At 36.4% G+C, this 21724-nt stretch overlaps 1 protein-coding gene across 1 annotated transcript; it reads left to right on the top strand.

Moving 5' to 3' along the window:
- The first annotated feature begins 3160 nt into the window (after nt 1-3160).
- LOC109031488 (dymeclin) lies at nt 3161-19889 on the top strand. Its single transcript, XM_019043017.2, has 9 exons — nt 3161-3820; nt 5079-5234; nt 6035-6147; nt 7602-7710; nt 8632-8736; nt 11171-11286; nt 12070-12356; nt 13858-14034; nt 14618-19889. The coding sequence occupies exons 1-9, from the start codon at nt 3669-3671 to the stop codon at nt 15242-15244; spliced, it is 1842 nt and encodes a 613-aa protein (XP_018898562.2). The 5' UTR covers nt 3161-3668; the 3' UTR covers nt 15245-19889.
- The last annotated feature ends 1835 nt before the right edge of the window (nt 19890-21724 follow it).

The following is a 21724-nucleotide window of genomic DNA, read 5'->3' as shown; positions in this document are numbered from 1 at the left end:
TACTGGCGCCGGTATCCCAATCGAACGTATTTAAATCAAAAGGAACTATCTCCATTGTGCCATTGTCCCTGCGACTCATATGAATACTTGAATGACGAGGCAAATGTCACAATTAAGATAGGTCCGTTTGATTTAAATACCTACATCTAATCGTTCCTCTCCGTCGATCAGCTCAGCGAGAGATCCAGCATTCCCAAGCACCGCACAATAGGTACCTATTCCATGTTTTAATGGCTAAAAAGATTCATAAGTCTCCAAGATATCCTGGCCCTCTGCCGAGCTACGGTAAATCTCAAATTTTGAAGTAGTGACGAAAAGCACTGGGAAAAATTATTAAATTTATAGTTCCAATTAGTTTAGAGCTCGATTTAGACTTTGGTGGTCCTCGGTTTTTTTTGTCAAACACAAAATCTGAGTTGTCTGAAAACGTTAAGTAGCCACTCACTCGTGAGATATTATAAAGGAAACTTTTGATGTGTCTACCGTGTTCCGCTAGACGCTTTGATGAGGAATCATGTGCAGTGATACTTATTTTCTCATTTTATGTCTATTAAGTCCATTATATCTATTATCATTACACCATTAACAGGTGCAATTTAGTACGTCAGTAAATGCCCTCCTATGTTGCAGGATTCTTCAAAAAACCCCGTCAAAATGAACTCGCCAATACGTGCAGTTACAACGTGAGGGTGGTGTGGGGGGGGGGGGGGGGGTGGTTCCTCAGCCGTTTTCCATTCCCTCAAAAAAAAAAAAAAATAGAATGGGTTGTTGTACATAGTTCGCGGTGGAGCGTCTAGCCCAAGGAGCAGCGTGCAACAATTTTTTTTTTTTTTTTTTTAAATATAGTTGCAGTTTGATGCAATAAAATAGCGAGTTTTTTTTTTTTTTTTTTTTTTTTTTTTTTTTACAGTGAAATGGCAATAATTTTAAACAATTTTCTCAATAAAATAATGCCGCTTTAGGACAAAAAAAAATTGCTTTACGATGTGCAGAGGCATTTTATTGAAAAGCAAAAAAATGGTAACTTTTTCAATTTTATTGAAAATGGAAAAACCCCTTTAATTACCTAATCGATATAGGCAACCTACACAACATTCCGTTGCAGTTGCAATATTTTACCATGACAGTGCCTAAGTAAGTGCCCGCAATTATTTGCGACCTCTCATACTTGGGAGTAAGATTTGAACTTGAGGTAGTATGTCACTTTATGAAACACTGGAATTTTCTAATATAGCAAAGAGATGGTTCATGGTTTCTGATTTCCATGGCTCTATGGTTGAGGATCATTGAGGATTGTCTGACTCCCGTGAATCGTAGCCGAGTGTGTGCCCTATGCGGCCGCGCGGTTTCAAAATGTCACCGACATGACCAGCAGATGTTTTCGTCGAGCATGTACGAAAGGAAAATATCAAACGCGAAAACATAATTCTCGGTGTCAGGCTGTGATGCTTTTTTAAATAAAGATGAATAGAAAATAAAGAGAGGAAATTCATCGCGGGTGACAAATCAAAAACCCATGTCATTTTCGAAAACACGGTTTTTCAGGAGAGTGTAAAAACTCCCTTTCCAAGTTGGAATAAGAATTTCTTTCCAGTTCAATATATACAACGTCAAACTTGGTGAAAACGTAAAACTTTGTATATCAAAGACTTAGAATACTTCTCGAGTCCCTTAACGTTTTACTGCAGAATAAGTTAACAGTTACCTACGAAATACGGTGGAAATACAAAGATACTTGTCTATGGAACTAGAGACTGACACTCGGAACGGCGACTACCCAAGTATAGCAGTGATCGCGATAAATTGCGACCCTGGTAAAAATTGGCAGTAGAATCTGTGTTCCAAAATACCATAGACCTACAGCCGGCTGTAAGATTTCCAATAGCTTCTATAGCCGGCAACATAATTTCTTATAGCCTTTTATAGCCGATGGCGATTAAGCAACAGCCTGGCAATAAAGTGTACATGCTAAACGTTACTAATTACGGATGCTAGGACTTAGTGAGTTTTTGGACTACCGCTGTCTTTTTGGGCCGCAGTATCTTGATTTAATTTGCGAGGAAAGCTCCGTTCTTTTGAAGGATGCCTGACATTCCTAAGATGTTGGAGCGCCTTCAATTTTGTATGATACTGTGCAATACCTCTGGTGTGAAATAGTTGCTTCAAGCGCCGCGTTACGCTGCGGCGCGGCGCGGCGCGGCGGGCGGGCAGCCAGCGCTGAACGCGCATTGGCGCCTGCAAACCTAACAGGGATACTTCACGCATTGCGCAATGCGTGAAGTATCCCTGTTAGGTTTGTAGGCGCCGGTGCGCCGCCGCTCCGCTTTGTGTTAGGCTCTAATATTTAAACTCGTGGAGTCAGCTTTTTTCAACTCATAACTTTGAAATGTTTGCATACTCTCTATGGATTATTCTCATTTTAATTGATGAAAAAAAAATATGTAGTAAAGGAAAATATAATGTGCGTTTTGTAAATATTATAGTGATTCCGTAAAAACTTAAGGATTTACAAAGCACACGAATTTCTACACGATTTCTCATAGCCTTTTATAGCCGATGGCGAAAAAGCAACAGCCAGGCGATAAAGTGTAAAGCCCGGCGACAGGAACTATAGCCCGGCTGTTTAATTTTTTTATCGCTTCGTGTAGCTCGGTCGTATGATTTTTTCCACTTTCTACAGCCAGCTATATGATTTTCTATCGCCCTCTTCAGTCGGCTATAAGAACTCCTATGGTATTTTGAAACCAAAGATGTATAGATTAGCGATCAAAGCAACTATCGATTGTATCGAGTTGATTCCAAACGAGGATCTGTATTCGATACATCAAACGGGTGAGATTGTATCGATATCGATTGGTTCAAAACATAAACATAGCCTCAATAGTAAATTCAGAAATCTGAGAGAACGGGTCTTTGGTAACAGATTTTTTATTCTTTTGAGTATTACATGCCAATGCAAAGTGAAATGGTCAGGAAATATCTCATTTTCAACTTTTCCAACCAAGGTCCTTATCCTCTCTATTTGATTCGAGGTTATGTCCTATTGTTTTGAACCGAACGATACATCGAACCGTTATCGAATACGGTCTATACAACTCCATATAATAAATCGACTTCTATCGCATAAACACTGTGACGTAATCCTTTCTCCTCTCTTGTGTCGTCGTCCGCAGCAAGTTATCAGTTCTGTTTACGTTTTATTATACGTGTGTGATAAATAATAAAGGTTGTATTATTACTATTGAGTGGATTAAACGTCACGTATACATCTCAAATCTCAATTTTTGTGTTCCATACCGTTTACATCGAATAGTGACAAATTATTTCAGTTTGTTTTGAACTAGTTCTCTTGATTATCTAATTAAATTCTGGGCACATTGACCGTCTGTTCGGCTGTGGCTTTGCCCTCTTATCAAATCATCACAAGAAAGTAAACCGATCGTAATAAGTACATCATTCATTGCATCTTTTACTGAGAAATTTACGGAATGATATTTGGTGCAAATTTTTTATCAAACGTCGCTCTCTGGAAGATGTAACAGTCTTCAACATGAAATGTTGCGACGATCAAAGGAATCTACTGGAAGAGTTGATTTACCATTCCCTTAAACTGTAGTGGGACAAGTGATCTTTTTTTACTCGGCCGAAAGCATCCAAAGGCAGGCATAATGGGTATTACTCACAGCAATTTGGTGGTGAATGCAGACGAATCCATCAAGAATGATTTGATGCTGAAATTTATCGGAGTTGAGCACATCCCACTCACAGATCCATTTTGGGCTCAATTTCTCTCCTGCTCGCTGAAGCCACCGAGCAACAGGTAATAATTATGCCATATTTTGTGGTAGAAGATGCTTTCTACAGAATGATTCATTTTTTGGCTTTTTCTTATTCGCAGACGAAGGTGGATTCGGTGGACTGCCATTGATGTTCACCTTGGAAGAGCGATCCAGCGTTTCATCGGACCATGCTTGAAGACCAGGATGAGAAAAGTATCAAGATTCATTTTGGCCATCGCATTCTGCACTGTGGTCTGCAGCCTGATCGTTGAAATTTTGTGTTTGTCGGGTAGACATAGATGACGTAGGTTAAAAGGCGGAGCGTGATTGGTCGGCAATGTCTTATCGCTGCTTTATTGTGCATATGTCGGGTGGAACCCGCGACAAGCTAAAGACACCTCTTAAGTCTCCGACAATATGTTGCCCATTCCACCTGACAAAGGCACTATAAAGCAGTGATAAGACATAGCTGACCAATCACACTGCAACAATCAGGCTGCTGGATTAAATAAAAGCCCTCTCATACCTTGGCCTTGATTTACTTTGCCTGAATGAATTTGTATTGTTAACTCCGCTTTCACAAAGTAATTCCTTTATGGTCTAGTCTTGGTCACACTTGCAGTTCACAAATCTCATCAATTAGGTGAAAAATCTGGGCAGACTGGAAATTTCAGGTACTCATTAGAAATAAAAAAGGAAAATAAAGTGTATCTTTTCATGAGTCAGAAAAAGCACCAGTCCCAGAAAATTGCTGGATTTGTAAAAGGAAGACCAGGATTTTTTCATTTCAACTGTATTCTTTGCAGTAAATTTCTGTTCTAAATAAATTAAGTTTTTGCTCAATTTTCCATTTTCCCCCCTCAAATATTACTATTTTTTGCTAAATATTTGCCCAGATTAATATGGGGGAACTGTTTGTTTTTTTTGGTCACAAAGTTTACATAGATTCTCAACACTAATTTATTTGATCTAATTTGTCCAACGCCAGCTGGACTTCCACTGGCCGCTAGATCAGATCTCAGGGTTGCTTTTTACAGCTGACTCATTCATAAGGTAGCTATTTCAGCTTTGTTTGATCAATAAAGTATCATCACAAATCAAACTGGAATTTCAAACCTGGTGAGCGGTCAGGCAGTACAAAAAGAGCGTTCAATTTAATTTCCCTCTTCACCTATTAGTTACTTTCTAATCTTTGAATAAGCTGCAAATGAATCAGGTAAGCTGCAGTTTGGCTTATGAAAACTTTTTGCTGTCTAGCGATTATCCAGATAATTTATTAACTCTTTTTTCTTAATGTAGGTTGGAGGAGGATGCATTCATGGAGCGAATCAAACCGGTGTGTGTTGCAATGACTTCAAGCAATCTTAAGACTGCTAATTTCACGACTATGCTTCAGTATCTCATGGCTCTGTGTCAAGAATTGAGAGATAGTGTAGATTCTAGTAAAACTGTCAGGTGAGCATAATTATGAAAACGGGGTTCATTCTGATTATGAGTTGCATCCGTATCTATCAGTCTAACAAGCAAAGCATCCAAAGCATAGTGTCTAAGGCCTGGATACGCCTGGAAATTTTAGGATTTATTAAAGAACAAAAAATCCTAAGAAAAGTTCAGAAATTTTCATAGGAACTGGGAATTACTTCCTCTGCTGTGAGACCATGTAGTTTCCGAATTTGACGATTTGCATGGACTTAGTGCTGAAAACTTAGTCAGAAGATGAGAAATTAAATTTTTTGCTCTAAGCTCCGGAAAAAATCTGCTTTCCGGAGAATCTGTTGGAAAATAAAGTGTGATCCCGAGTTTTGTCTGAAGATTTTATCCTTGAAAATCAAAATAATAGGTATTGGGGAACAAGCAAATCTAAGAATTCTAGGCAACATGGTTTCGAAGACAGTTGTCATTTCACCTTTGAGGATTACTCAGTAGTAGTGAGCCGGGTTGACCAGCAAGGCATCTCAGTATTAGTTTCACTTTCCTTGAACTTCTCTTTTAGCTTTTTATCAGGAAATAGCTTTTGCACAAAAATCTGAGTTTGAAGCTAACGCAATTTTCTACAAGCTAACAAAATTTCAGAAGAATTGACTTTCAAGAATAAATTATCAGGTGTCTACATATATATATGTCAAACCGCTCCCTCGGAGCACTAGAGTGCTCTGCAACTCCCGATCGCCATTAGAATCGATCCTCCTTGTGTGTCAACATACCTTTTTTAATATCTTTTAATCACTAATTATTTTACTTCTTTTTTTATCCAGCAATACAATTCAATGGCAATGTTTCAATGGACTTTTCATCTCCCGGTGCTATGCCAAGTATCTTGTTTTAAATACCCCAGAGGGGGAGTTAGTGCGTCAGTTCAACATCGAGGGTAAGTAATTATTTCATTCTAGAGAACAAATCCACTGGACAAGACACTTTTTTCTTAAACATTATCTCCAAAATACATATTTGACTTTCTTTACAATGCTTTTCTCAATAATGGCTTCATTCAAAACTAAGTAAAGAAAAGTTTCATGACCAGGTCTGTTATGCTATGCAAAAGCTACGCAAGAAGAGCCTAAAAAGGTGACATCAAAGAAATGCTAAAATCCCCTGAAGGGAGTATGCACCTTGAATATCATCACATAGGCAAACTTAATATGCCCAAAAATCTAAATTTGATTATTTTCTTAACTAATTTTTTGTTATTATATGTGTTGTTTTATTAATACCAAGGTCGTTTAATTTTCAACAAGGTTATTTATGATACTGTTCATTTAAGGGTACAAAAGAATGGTGCAACAAAATATCTTGTATCCTGTTTCCTGTGTTTCAAAATTTTGGTTCTATTTTATCCTTTCAAAAGACATTTTACTAGATCAGGTTTATACCTTATATTCATCAGGTAAACTTAGAAAATCAGGGAATTGGAAGTAAATATAATTAAGAAATGAAGAATTCAGTGAATTTAAGGTAAAATCAGGGAACTGAGCAAGGAAACTTAGCTAAACTCTTATACCCCGTTGGGTATGAAGCGTACAATTTAACATGCCAATTACAGTCAGGTAATAAAAAAAATCAGATGTTAGTGTGTATTTGAACCAGCGCCCAACCATTTGGATCAATTCTTTTCATAATTTATTGCTCTCTTGCCGCCACTGATCTCTACTATCTTATTATTTTCCAGCAAAACCAATCTATAATTTCTGGGCACTAGTGATCATTAATCTGTTAATGATGAGTTCTATATCAGGGAAAAATCATAGAGAAGTCAAAGAAAAACCAGGGAATTGAAAACTTGCGAAAGTATTTAAACCTTGAACAGATATCTGGATGTTTTTCAAGACATTTATGGAGAATTCTCTTGAAAAGGCAAAGTGAAATCACATTTCGACTGTAAAACTCCCAAATCAAGTATCTCAGTCTGTAACGTTGTAGACTTCTATAATACTTCATTTTTTTAAAGAAAAACCACTCAACATCAATTTTTTAAAAATTTCGTGATTTTTCATCTCCTCGCGAAGAAAATTATGTGAAGGCTTAAAAAACTGATGTTGATTTGTTCTCTGCCAAAAAATGGTAGCGGAAAACTAAAAAAATTGCAAATGAGATACGTTGATTTGGAGTTTCATTGGCGGTTTACTGTGATTTTTACTCTTTTGCATGTTTTTGTTTTAAGCAAGGTGTAAAATATCATGTGCAAGCTGATTAGTATTACAGTTCTTTTCATTACCATTGTAGCAGGTTTAGAGACAGGCGTAGCACTTAATCAGTTTTGTGTTCATGGTTATAGGCAGTAAGAATTTCATGTCTATAATTTTAATGATTCTGTTTTATTTTCAGCAACACCACAAGACAAATTAGAAGGTGAAATGAGAAAGGAGGACACGAAACCTTTGCTAGAAAGATTTGTGTCAAAATTAGTGAACCTTGTCTATCAGTTGCCTTTGACGTGAGTATCTGAAATCAATTTAATTTAAGAGAGCTAGCTATCATGCAAAAGATGAGGCTCGGCAATTAAATTACACTTTTTTTTAAATATACAGGGTGGCCCAGACCTACCGTACCAGGCCTTTTTTTCGGTTAATTTGGGTCGCACGAAGTCCAGGATCGCGGAGATGACTACGGAATCGACCCCAAGGAATCCAAATTTCATGGTCCTAGAGCCCCCCTGGCGGCCCTTGGGGGGTAAAAGGGGGGTCAGTACTTCAAAAGTCAGGGCTAATGTCAAAATTTTGAAATTATTTCATCGGAATCAGAACGAACGGAAATTTTTAACTTGAATCGACACCAAGAAATCCAAAATCGGCTCATCCGGGTCCAAAATACCGACCTCTAAAGGTGGGGGACAGAGCCCCCTTTCAAAAAAAATCAAGTTCGTTGAATTGACGTGGAGACTTGAAAAAAATGTGTATTCATGGGTAATTGACCCCAAGGAATCCAAATTTGAGGGTCCCTTTTTTTCCCTCAAGAGCAGAACTAAGTAAAAATTTTATCGCACGTAAGAGATAGGTATTTATAGTTTTCAGTTACATTTTACAATATTTATTGCACCAGCCATTTGCTGAGTTAAATTGTGATAAAACAACACCATACCTGAAAATTCTTGAAGTAAATCGAAGCCCAAAAAATCCAAAAATTATGACCAGTGTCCAAAAATGGGCTTCCATGAGTTTTGCCGCAAGTCTGACGTTCGCAAAACTGCATAATAGTATGAACCCAGCAACTATTCTTCCATCTTGTTACTTACAGTATTTGGGCCACATTTTTAGAGTTTTTTTGATATAATCTCTCAGTAAAGAGCCTGCCTAGTAGTGCATTTTAGAGAACTGAGAATCTACTCATGGAATTTATTATATTGACGGTTTTTCAGTGAGACAACTTACAATATTCATTTTGAGACAACAAATAATCTTCTGACCTTACTGTCAACTCAGATGTTCACAACCACACCTGCAAATCAGCTTGAGGTTTACAGGTAAGTTTTATCAATATCAATTCCTGCAATGGACTTGTTTCTCCTGTTAACATTATTTTGATTGAGAACCATTCTTAAGGATGTTTTTCACCTGGGTGGCCACAGTCAGAGGAAACTGGGAAATGTCAGGAAAATGATGAAAGTGTGAGGGAAAAATAGTTAAATTACCTTCATATGCTTTCAAGAATGTGTTTGATGTTTCAAAAAACAAATGACGCATGCTCGGATTTGGAAGTGGCGATTTTTATCTCTTTTTAATCGTTCTGTTTATTATCAAATGCCAGGGATTTTCACCAAGATTTATTAGGGAAATTTCCAAGAATTTAATCTTCTGAATCCTGTGGCAACCCTGTTTTACCCTAGAGAGTATCTAATGGGCCTGTTGCAAACTTTTGCTAGAGCAGAATGGAGAGTTGTTTCTCATAGATAATGCCTCAAAAATCACGATGAGCGCATCGGCAAAGTCTGAAATGCACTCATAAATTCACAATCTGCGTAAGAAATTTGCGTTATTTTGAGCTTCCCGCTTCAAAAACGATACTACTGCACAGGTGAAAATTTTGTTAGAGGAGTCGCTCCATCGTCGGCAATATTCATCATGGCCGACGCTTGCGCAGTTCCTCGCGTAATTTTAGGAGAGTTCAAGGTCAATTAAGGCGGGCGAGGGAAATATGAACGTAAACACGCCGATTGCTATCTGATTTAATCCTGTTCAGGTGTTATCTCGTCCCATCACACGTGTTTTGGCGGACTGGCGTCGGCCATGATGAGTATTGCCGCCGATGGAACGACTCCTCTAACAAAATGTTCACCTGTACCATAGTATCGTTTTCGAAGCGGGAAGCTCAAAAAACCGCAAATTTCTTACGCAGATTGTGAAGTTATGAGTACATTTCAGACTTTGCCGATGCGCTTATCGTGATTTTTGAGGCATTATCTGTAAGAAACAACTCTTAGTTTTGCTCTAGCAAAAGTTTGCAACAGGCCCATTGTAAGTCATCTCTGATGCCATTATAAAACAGTGACCAGCTGGTTGAGTATCCAGGAGCTTCTTTTTTCTATCTTAAAAATGTTTTTCTTTCTTTGCGACTTACGCAGCATGTTTAGTGAGCAGTAAGCAAATTTTTACAGTTATTTGACAAATGGTCAAATCTTGAGGTGTATAATTAATTGAGATTTGTCATTTTAAATTATGTAGGAAAATTCTTCTGAAAGGAAGAAAAATTGGTGATAAATCTGTAAAAGTTGTTCTTATCTGTGTTTGATGGGGGGAGAATGTGTGCGTTTTTTGTACTCAGTTACACCAATATTTTTCTTGCCACCTCGCATCACAAGGATGATGCATAAAAAATTTTGCTCTTTCTGCTTTCAATTAGTGGGTGTCACAAAAGAAAATTCCTGAAGTTCAATTTGTTTCCTGTGGACTAAACTGATTAACATTCCAAGATATTCCTTTTTACTCTCTCACTTACGTCTTGCTCCTTTTTTTAGAATAGATAATTCACATTACTTTCTAGCTCCTTAGGAAAAACTGAGTGATTAATAGACCTAAATGTTGGATTGTCTCAGGAATTTCTATGATCATATGATCAGATTATCTTTTTGTTACTATCAGCAATTTTCATAAAAAGCCTCAATTTTAATAATCGGAAACTAAAAGATTGAAAAAGTCAAGGTGATGAAACTGAAATTCACATTAAGTGTAAGATAAAATTTGAAAAAATAAATTCAACCTCACTTAATTAGGCGAAGAGAAGTCATTGTGTTCCAAGAAATCTTATTGTCTGGAAATCGGCCTTAAAGATGAGGACAAGAATCCACGAAAGGAGTCCATAGAGTTTTTCTCATTTTTTCATTTACTTATGTGTGTCTATGTTTATAATTTCAAATTAAATTACATTATTTTTTATTTCATTATCTCTAATTTTATCTTTTACATTTTTTTTAGAGCTAAAACGAGTTTTGTGTATCCCTCGTACCTTTTAATCATCGAGTCAGTCAGGTTTCTTCACTCAGTATCCTAAGATGGGTGGTTTCCAAAACAAAGTAGAAGAGAATCGACTGAGTATTTTACTTAAGAGGGTCCAGCATGGAGAGGAAAGGCAGACAGGGGTGCAAAAAGTTCTAACTCCAACTGTTCCTTGCACTCTGGTGTCTCTGCTTCATAAGAAAAATCAGTGATTTTTCTCACTTTTGACACTTAAAATCTCTTTGGTTTTCAAGGCCTCCATTATGAGGTTATGAGTTTCTTGTGCTTGGCTGATTGCAGTATGAAACATTTTTTGCACCTCTGAGAATAGAGACCTTGTTTTTCTGATAGCGACGATCACCTACATTATGTAGTTGGAGCAGGATACATTGCATATCTTTTCTACACTAATATCCTCAGTATTTCCCTAAATGTCTCATGGAATTTTTCTTGTTGTTTTACCAGGATAATGATGGAGAATGAACATGCCAAAGCCTTGACATTCGCCTTGGTGGATCGTATTGTGCATCAAACTTGTCCTCCCTCTAACTCTAACAGTAGCATCCTGATCGGTCTTGCATGTAAGTTTAGGTTTGCAAGTAAAATTAAATGTATCTCCTAAAATATCTTTTGTAACATGTATCTTGATCTTGATGTTTCAAATGTCTGTGCCTAGTTTATTTTATTTGAGAGAGTATTACCAAAACCTCCAGCGTGGAATTTCCTAAGAATTCTCTTGAAACAGCAAAGAAAAATCACTTAATCAAATAATATTCATCAGTAGAGTTATGATGCAACCGCGATCCGCGGTTTTCCCGCAATTTTAAAACTGTCCGATTAAATTGAAAATAAGAGAGGAGCACTGATCATGACCTAATTACTGTATAGATACAAAGAGAATTTACACGAAATCAAGTATTTTTTTTCTATTTAAGAAATCGGTTTGAATCAGCAAAATTTGCTGCAACATGCGCAACATTATCCTACGCAGTTAAGAAATCCAAGAAATTTAGAAAATTTACTCAAAACCATTACAACGCTGTATTTTCGTGTTTTTTTAAATAAAAAATTCCGTTTTGTTGTGATTTATGCCTACTTGGCTACGTAACTATATGTAATCGAACTACAAATGAATAGTTAGATTTTCATTTAATGTTTTATGATGCTAACAGGTCAACAAAATATCATAAAAATCAGTAAAAAATTCGGATTTATGTTGTAAAAAGCACTGCAAAAATATCATCAAAGTCAACAAAAAATAACATCAAAATCAGCCAAAGAATAAAGCAGAAAAATTTCAAACTCTGTTGAGTCATCCCTCAAAAAGGAACAAGGTTTGACAATCTCAATCTTCTATTTTTCAGCGGACCTTTGGAGTTTGCTCTGGAAATCTAGTAATTACAATGAAATAGAGGCCCACCTAACAACGCATTCTGTCATTATTCTTCTCATCCTAGTCAACCACTGTGCAGGCCCTAATAACCCCTACCGTCAAGCTCTGAGTAGTTACGACCGAGATTTGGCGGCTGTATACAAATCATTGTGTAGCACTATACACCGGGAAGAAAACACTCTTCTTCTCTATCATCTGCTCCATGTCAACCAGAATTTCAAAACGTTCCTGCTAGCACAAACTGACATTGAAAATTTGGTGAGTCTCTCAGTCTCTTTGTTAGGTGAATTTCCTCCTTTGTTGGAGGTGGAACAATTCAAAAATGGATATCTGTGCATCATGAGTATCTAGGAAGAGAGGAAAGAATAGCTACTTTTTCTTTTCATTTTGAACAACAAGAAAATCACTTGCAGTAATAGCAAAGAAAGTCCCTCATGATGATTGACCAATGGTTTGTATAGAGTAGCAACAGGCAAAGTGAGTTGAAGTTTATGTGTCAGTTACACTTGTTAAGTTAAAAAGCAGTTGAGCTCAATGTACCGATACAACGTTAAATCATAAACAAATTTCAGCATTTGCGACAGTAGGCCACTAAACAAGGTTTTAGTTAAAGCACTACATAACATGTCTCCTCTTCAAAATTTCATGAGGGAAACGAACCACACAAGACGCAACTGGAAGTCTGGAAATCAACCCCTATACAAGATATCGGTGTTTAAAATCAACATTGGTTAAATGACACCTAGTACAAATACAAAATAACGTCATCTGTACCATCTAACTTCCATTTGATCTGTGTTAGAAATACCTGTTAATATCTCGTTCAGATGTTGGTTTTCGAATGTTCCATTGTTATAATTGTTTTTTATCTGAGATTTTGAAGAGGACACATGTGAAGTTTTCTTCTAATTCAGACCTTTTCCATTGAATCCATTCCATCCATACCTTTTCCATTCCATTGCCCATTGATTACTATTAAGGAAACAAGATGTATCTACATCGAGAGTATTGAAAAATAAGCTGGTAATGTACGTTACCATATGCAATCGGGACGGTGCGAGCTTGAAAAGGAGTTTCCTGGAGTTCTTGTGAAAACAATCTAAGGCTTCATTTAACTCCACAGCCACTTCAGCTCTTTTAATTCTCCGATAGGTATGATTCATTTGCTTAGTGCCATACCCATTCAAACGTCGTTTAGCAACAGAATCACATCACCAAAAGTTTGAAAAGAAAGCATGAAATTTGAGAAGTGGGGCAAAACCTGCGTCCAGCTTCCATTCTCCAATTTCAGATATCTTACTGCTTGGTCAAGCCCCAGATGTCAAGTCCAAAACCCTGAGTATAGGTCAAATCAAATACACAGAAATATTTTCAAAACATTATTTCAAAGCTGTTAAGTATTGTGCAAGATTACCTTTTGCAATACTTTAACCGTAGAATCAAACCTCTCAATTTTCCACTTCAGTTGATTTTATAATATTTTTACCTTTTGAATATTTAATGCTCCTTAGAGAAAGTCAGCTCTACAAAAAATTGTTGTTGTGGAATGTAAGGGAGTCACTCAAGGTTGACAACTGAAAAAATTGCCTTTGTTGGTTAGAATCTTACAGAAAGTATACAAAGTAACACAAAATTCTTAATGATTTTGTACACATTACATCTTAGTTAGTTAAAATAGCTTAGTTTGGCTACATTATTCTAAAAATGAGATTGTTTTTTTTCCCTTCATTAGGTCTTAAAAGTTATTTTGAAATTTCAGGTTATACCGCTTTTAAAAGTAGTCTACAATAACAATAATGTGGAAAAAAAGTGTCACCATATCTACATGTCCCTCATCATTCTACTGATCCTGACTGAGGATCCCCTATTCAATAAGACGGTCCATAATACGTTCATCAAAAGTGTACCCTGGTACTCAGAAAGAGTCCTTCCTGAGGTGAGTTATTAGACTTTCTGCGGCAGCTTTATTTTAATGAAAGAACTGTTCTTAAGTTACCCGGATAAAACTTCTTCAGGTGATGCTGTTGGGCTCATCGCAGCATCTATCGTGCCTCCAGGAAGGGAAGGGGTTGCATGAGAGATTGCATTTTTTTGTCTGAGGGGCATTTATATATCAAGAAAAATGATCAGTATATCAGGAGTTCTTCCTCTCATTATTTATCTTCAGTTTTTTGTGGCTGATGCCAAATATTATATCAACTACTATGCCCATAATAGGTATAAAGTTACACTGCAATCCCACAATTTGAATCCCTTAACATGGCTGATTGAATTTAAATCAATTTTCCTCAATTCTGCGTCTATTTAGTAAAAATTACATTATAACTTCAGTTGAACATTTTTGGGGATTTTCATGCCAAAAAATTGTGAAAAACTCTTTTGAATTGGTACCGATTATGCAATTTAAAGTATTTTGGCACTAATGTCCTTTCTCCACAGACGGTCACAAGTTTTAAGGAGACTTGTAGCTCCTAATTTTTCATTTTTACCCTTCGTAACTGAAATGACTTTTGTTTCAGATTTCTTTAGGAGGCCTTATTATCCTTGTGACAACACGGACAGTGCAGTATAATCTTCTTCGCACTCGAGACAAATACCTTCACACCAATTGTTTAGCTGCTCTAGCCAACATGTCTGCCCAGTTCACGAACCTCCATCCATATGTATGTCAAAGAATCTTGGGTCTTTTCGAAATTCTAGCCAAGACATATTCTCGAGGTAATGGCGACTCCACTGCTCTGGAAGAAGCACTTCGTATTGTTTTGGAAGTGATAAACTCATGTTTGGCACATCAGCTTGTACAAAATACAAATTTAGTTTATACTTTACTCTATAAGAAGGAAATTTTTGAGCCATTTAGAGGTCATGAGGCATTTTCTGATGTTGTGAAAAATATCGATCTGGTAATCAATTATTTCACAAATAAATTGAGCAGCGAAGAGAGTATAGATGTCGATGAGGTTCTGGCCAAAGTTCAGTTCTGGGCAGTGCAGTGGCCGCGTGAGCTCATCGATAAGTTTCCGGATTTGAAGTTCAAGTATGTTGAAGATGACAAACCTGAAGAATTTTTCATTCCTTACGTCTGGTCCTTAGTAGAACAGGAGACTTTAATGTCTTGGGAAGCATCTGTATATAAGTTAACGTAACCAACAGGCTGAAGTGCATTATTGTGAAGGTTCAGACAAAAAATCATAATCTTCAATAGTTGTTTGCAGAGAATAGTATATTTTTGTTGAAGGAGTTAGACCCACAATGTCAGTGTAATGTAAAATCTTTTTCCTAGGTTCCAGAATGTCTTAGCCTCTAACATTTCCAGTTTTAAATCCAGAGGTAACAGAGGTACTTGTTTGGAAAGCAAGACAGTCCAATCGAATTTTAAAGTTTATTTTGAATTAAATGTAATTACCAGAGTATCAAGCATTTGTAAGCGTTCAAAACCTACCGTTCCTGTATCTTCTGATTTTTAATTTTCCCATGGAAATGAGTAAATAATTCAATTCACAGCAATTAAAATTTCATTTACAAGAGAAATTCAGGTAGTATTCCATGTAGATTTTGATTGGAGTATGGCCAAAAACTTCTTCGTAAAGATCTATGAAAACCGTATTTGTCGTTTTTTCAAATGGGTATGGAAAGTTCTAAAACCTTTTTTTTTAAAAAAAAAATGGACAAAGAGGGTCAAATGTGCTAAATTTGTAAAATAACACTCCCTACTTATTAGTGCTCCATTTTTATTCGTTTCTGTAATTATTTTGTTTGGATTTTTTCTTAATTTCTTCCAGCTACATATGTATTTGTCTGTTTTGTAAGAAAAAATCAATACAAAACAATTCTAGCAACAAATAAGAATTGTTTTACAAAGCCAGGAATTAAATTATAGACCTTGGAGCCAGAGCGCAATGCCTCAGGTCATTCCTCTATTGCTGCGCTAAAATGCAAGAAACGGCATTTTGCCACTTCCGCCGGCGATTCTCTTTGCCAATTTTGGGGAAAAAATTCATTTTCACCTACCGGTCATATTCACTGAAACGATCCAATAGTCTTGTTTGAAAGAATTTATGACCAAGCTCTGATCAAAAACTGAGGGGGGTACTGTGGGACCTCCCCTTGTTCATCAAATAGCAATATTGTGTTCCTAAAACTCTTTTCAGCACAATTCCTGGCGCCATGGAAAGCTCTGAAACAGTGCTTAATTTTCAACTTTCTTTTTTTTTTTTTTTCAAAGCCTCATCAGTGCATAATTTTTTGGTTGGTACTTAAATAGTGCTTGAATTTTTGCTTACAGCCAATTTTAATTTGTACCATATTGTACCTTTGAAATCCCTCTGCCCTCCTCTGTTGGAGGGTTTTATTTTTTTATATATGTAATGTACTAGAAATGTATTTTTTTTGTATGAGGTTTTTGAACATCATATTGTTGACCAGGAAAAATTGTAATATTTTACAAAACCAGTGGTTATCTAGCCACTCTGATTTCACCTTGTCCTACAAGATGATGGAAAGTATAGTTTGTGTAGAAATATCTAGAAATGCTGCATTTTTCATGCTAATACTTTACAAACCAAAATCACTCACTAATGACGAAGGTTGAGAAGTGGGCCTAATGCATATTTTTCTGTGAGGCAAATCTCAATAGAGGAGAGGAATTAGAATTGCTTTGATCAAAGGCTAGAAAAAAGAAAACCCTTTCCGTTGGATTTGCTGTTTTTATCACTAGGGAATCTTTTACCCTTTTTTTATTTTTTTAGTGTAAAAACACACATGTTCCTATGTGGAAAGAAAATTATTAAGTAAATTATTGTCTAACAACGATAGTATTGTCCTAATTTTATATGATATTGTTAAGTTTGTCAGTTTCTAATTATTTTATAGTATGTAGCTCTTATTTCATATTTCGTGTAAGGTCAAATAATGAGTCGTCAATTATTTAAAAATTGAGGCAAAGGAGAGAGAGGTACAAAGACTGTCCCAAAAAACTGAGAGTTGACCGGCTCTCAACAAACTATTTAAGATATTTAAGATATTGAAGTACAGTTTACAGAATCTTTTAGCTTATTTTATTAGCTTCTAACGAGCCCTTGTTGAGCTCATTTGGTTAAAAATCGCATTTTTACGGTGATTTTTTGGAGATATGTAAGAATAAAATCCTCCAGAATTTTCGAGTTGTTATTCACTCTCCAACTCCACCCTGTAAGGACAAGTGAACACTGGAAATCAAGTTTGCAACCTTTTGGAAGCAAGGTACGACTAATCTACAACTGTCCTCATGAAATCTGAACATTATTCTCCATTAGAAGCTCAGCAAATTCAAAAGTGTCAAGAAGTTGACGGCCAAGCCAGATTTTTCAAGCTCTAAGACACTGATAAGCTGACTTTTGAAGCCTCGTCAAAGTCTTTGGATCACCTGGAAATTGTGCTCCCACTACTAAATTAATTTTATCCACTCAGAAACTGTCATCCCTCTCAACATTTCAGAGGTACCTGTCTCCATGGCTCATGAGTGAGGGTGGAACAGTAATACCTACTGCTGTTCGAATTTTTTCATGGAAAAAACAATATTTGGCGCCAATGTGAAAGCCTATCTCGGAGAGGCTGAGCTTTTGACTCCACAAACTTTGACTTTCTTTCATGAGAACTGTTGTAGATTCGTCGTAGCTTGATTCTAGAAGGTTGCAAACTTTATTTTCAGAGTTGATTTGTCCTTACTGATTGGAGGTGGAAAGTGAAAAATGACTCGAAAATTCCAGAGGGTTTTACACGTCGGCAGAGAATCTCTGTGAAAATGCGAATTTTTCACCAAATGAGCTTCACAAAGGCTCGTGTGAATGTTAATAAAATAAGCTACAAGATTTTGCAAATGGTATTTCTTTATCATTAATTGTTTGCTTAAAGCGGGTCAACTCTTAGTTTTTTGGGACAGACTTTGTAGATCTACTAACTTGTGTTGTATGTACTAGATTGACTATGATAAGAAATCTAAAAATTGGAAAAGCATAAAACCCTTGAAGCTACCACCATGCTAATTTAAATATCTTTCCGCAGAAAAACATAAAACATTTTGTCCACCCTAATTACAATTGGCATACACATAAGTTTGTGTGTCCACTGTATTCAACTCTAAATAAATGTGGTGGTAGTCTCAATTTTTAATGATAGTTAGAAATGAAATCTTCTCCATAATTATTCTTCAATAGAATTGTATGATTCAATTTTTCTCTGGAAGATGGCAGTCTTAAGACTCCAAGGAAACAGATTGCTTTAAAATGTTAGCAACGAAGGTGCTCTTAGGTAAACATAACCGTAGAATAGGGGTACCTTCAGGCGTCGACCCCTGACATGTCCCCAAATGACGATTCTATCCAGGGTCTATTTCAGATAACTTGTCCTTTCTTGCTGTATGCGCAGAATAGGCGATTCCCTATTCTGCGCCAACAGCCTAAATGGGCTGAAACAGGCCCTACTTATGTTGAAAGTGGAGGCAGAAATAATAAGACTGTTAAACTAGAACAGGAGGTATTTTTCTGAGAATGTTCTTGGAGTTAGAGATCTTAATTCATGAACGGAAATAATTATTATTTTACAGTTCAATATTCATCTTTCAGGTGCCGGCACTAATACAGCCCCAATATTAAAGAAGCTCTCAGGTTCCAGCATTTGGTGCCGTAGTTAACATGTTAAGTTCTTATCGAGCGTTTCAACTATTCAACGGAACAGCTAAATAAAAAAATATTGTCTCTTAACCTGCTAATCAGGAGAAGAAAACAATCTCTAATAATTGTGACAGTTGAAATATTATGAAGTGCAAGTAAAATTAATCCTTTTTCTTCCCATGCAATTCTATACTTATGTGTAAAATGTTCCAGCGCATAACAAAACTCTGAGCTTATTTAATGGGTATTATCTGTGATAATAATTTGATCAAGTTGTTCCTGGTCTTATCCCAAAGCAACTTAAAAAGTAATTTCGTACAGTTATAAAAGTGATTATCTATTGCAATTTTTTATTTTGATTGTTTATCCTTTCTTTCTAGTTAAAATAACCTGGTGTTTAGTTCAATTGTAAACTAAATGTGATCATCCACACGAAAAGAGGCTTAATTGAAGCAGTATAAGTTTTTTTGTAGGAGTGATTTTTGTCGGCATCTATTCATCTAGCCACATCAGTGACGAGGCGTGAATCAACTACCTATCGATATTTTCCCATTTGAAGCTGTGGTGAAGAATAGTTTATGAAGGTATACCCTGATCCCTAATCGATCCTTTTTCATAGGTTCAAGTAGTAGATCAAACGTTTCATCTCAAAGCTTGCCACGCCACTGAACCACAGATTATATATTAAATGAAGCAACTGAAAAAATTGTGGCAAAATGCAACAATAATGCTGTTGTAATAATTATTTTTGTTGAAGTGGGTCAAAAAATTCGAGACTTGAGCATGGCAAGTTAAAATTTTAAGTAGGTAACTTTTTTTATCTACATTTTTTGGACTGTAAACTTAAATCGGCTCAGCTTCTATTTGTTTTGACATTTTAGAGTTTTTAGTGCGCCAAAAGTTTTGCTAACCACCCCACGAAGCAGCAGTATTTATCATCAATTTGGAGTTTTAAGTTTTACCTATTCCTGTGGATGGCCACGTACAAGTTGCAGTAATTGTCAAAGCTTCGAGAGTAAGAATATGTTTAGTTCAAGGACAACATACGTTTTTCTACTTGTTTTATTTGATTTCCTATGTATTTTTTTCCCCCATGTCATAAGCTAGTCAGCCGGTAAATAAAGAGCAGTACTAAATTCAATTCTTTTTTCCCCCTTTTCTTTTCTTCTCTTCTCTGTTTACTCAATGAAGGTATAAATATTAAGGTATACCATGAAATCAAATAGGTAACTTTGTCAAATTCCGAAGTGTATAGATGGTACCTACTATTTAAGTCATGCATGGAAACTGAATGCATTGAATAAGATGGTAGATCAGGTGTTGCAGTTGAAAAAAACAGTCAGGCTGATGTGATTGTGACTTTTACAAAGGGTGTCCCAAAAGAAGGTAGACTGATGCTGCCATTTCAAAACTAAGCTACCTAGAAACTTGATCTTGGTCTCATTTGAAAGACCTAATCTTCTTCTATGAGACCAAGATTGAGAGACCTGATTGAGACCAAGCTCAGCTCATTTGAATAAAAATTGAACAAGTTATGACATTATATGTAAGGGGTGTACGAGCGCTGCCTACGTGTTTTTAACAAAAATTTATTCTATCTGCTATCGTCAGACTCAACCAGATTATCAGGTTGCTTCTTAAAGTATTTTCCGTTGTCGTTTATACACTTGTGTATCCTTTCCTCCCATTTCACGAGCATAGTCTTCTCAAATTCTTCCTGGGGAATTTTTTTGAAGGTTTTTTGGACAGCCGTCTTGATTTCAATCCTTGGTCCTGAATCTTTGACGGCGAAGCTCCTTCTTAAGAGTAGGGAATAGCCAGAAATCGCAGGGAGCAAGATCTGGGCTGTATGGCAGATGTCTTAGAAGTCTAATACCTTTGCTTTCCAAACATTCATGGGTAAAATTGAATGTGTGCGCTCTCGCATTATCCTGATGGGGAATCCACAAATTTTTCAAATGGGGCCTTTTCCAGGAAATGTGCATCCGCAATTCCGCCAAAACATTGCAATAGTACTCGCTGTCAACTGTCGTGTTTTCTGTCACAAAGTGCTAGTAAATAATGCCCTGAAACTCAAAAAAAGCAACAAGCATGACCTTACACGCAGACTTTTCTTGTCGAATGAAAAACTCGTAGGCGGCGCACGTACACCCCTTACATAGTGTCATAACTTGTTGAATTTTTATTCAAATGAGTTGATCTTGGTTTCAATCAATAGAAGAGGATTAGGTCTTTCAAATGAGACCAAGATCAAGTTGCTAGGTAGCTTAGTTTTGAAATGGCAGCATCAGTCTACTTACTTTTGGGACACCCTTTGTAATACAGTAAATACCTTGATTTGCAGATACTTGACCTGACTAGACATCTAGAAACATCATTTTTCTGAGGTTCCACTCAAAATGTAGTAAATCGAATTTCTGCAGATTTTAACCCTATGCTTTTGAAGAATGACTGATACAATTAATGCTCAGAATTTAGTAAGATTCCTATGCTCTTTCCAGAATTTCCTCTGAAAATTTCGTCTAAAAATTTCTAGTAGACTATCATTTTTCTGAGGCTCCACTCAAAATGTAGAAGATCGAATTTCTGTAGATTTTAACCCCATGCTTCTGAAGAATGACTGATGCAATTATTTCTTAGAATTCAGTAAGATTCTTCTGCTCTTTCCAGAATTTCTTCTGAAAATTTCATCTAAATGTAGGAAGTTAGCATTGAAAAAATAAAGATAAAGTGGACATTTTCAAGCATTGCCATTATATTCCTGCCAGTGCCAGGTACAAGGAACTATTTACCTTGGATTCACCTTGAACTTTAGTGATCCTGTCTGAATCCTTTGAAGAAAAGCTTCAAAAACTGAAAAAAAAAACCCTTAAGGTTCATCTACTTCAGAAAACTTTTGGTTGAACTTTACTTAGGGGCAGTAAAGTTTCTTAAAACATAGGTTATGAGTTTACAGCAGAATGAAATACAACTGGC

Source organism: Bemisia tabaci, chromosome 4, assembly GCF_918797505.1.
Source record: "Bemisia tabaci chromosome 4, PGI_BMITA_v3".
Classification (NCBI taxonomy): Eukaryota; Metazoa; Arthropoda; class Insecta; order Hemiptera; family Aleyrodidae; genus Bemisia; species Bemisia tabaci.
The sequence above is the reverse complement of the archived record's forward strand: the minus strand, read 5'-3'. Positions and strand labels throughout refer to the sequence as shown.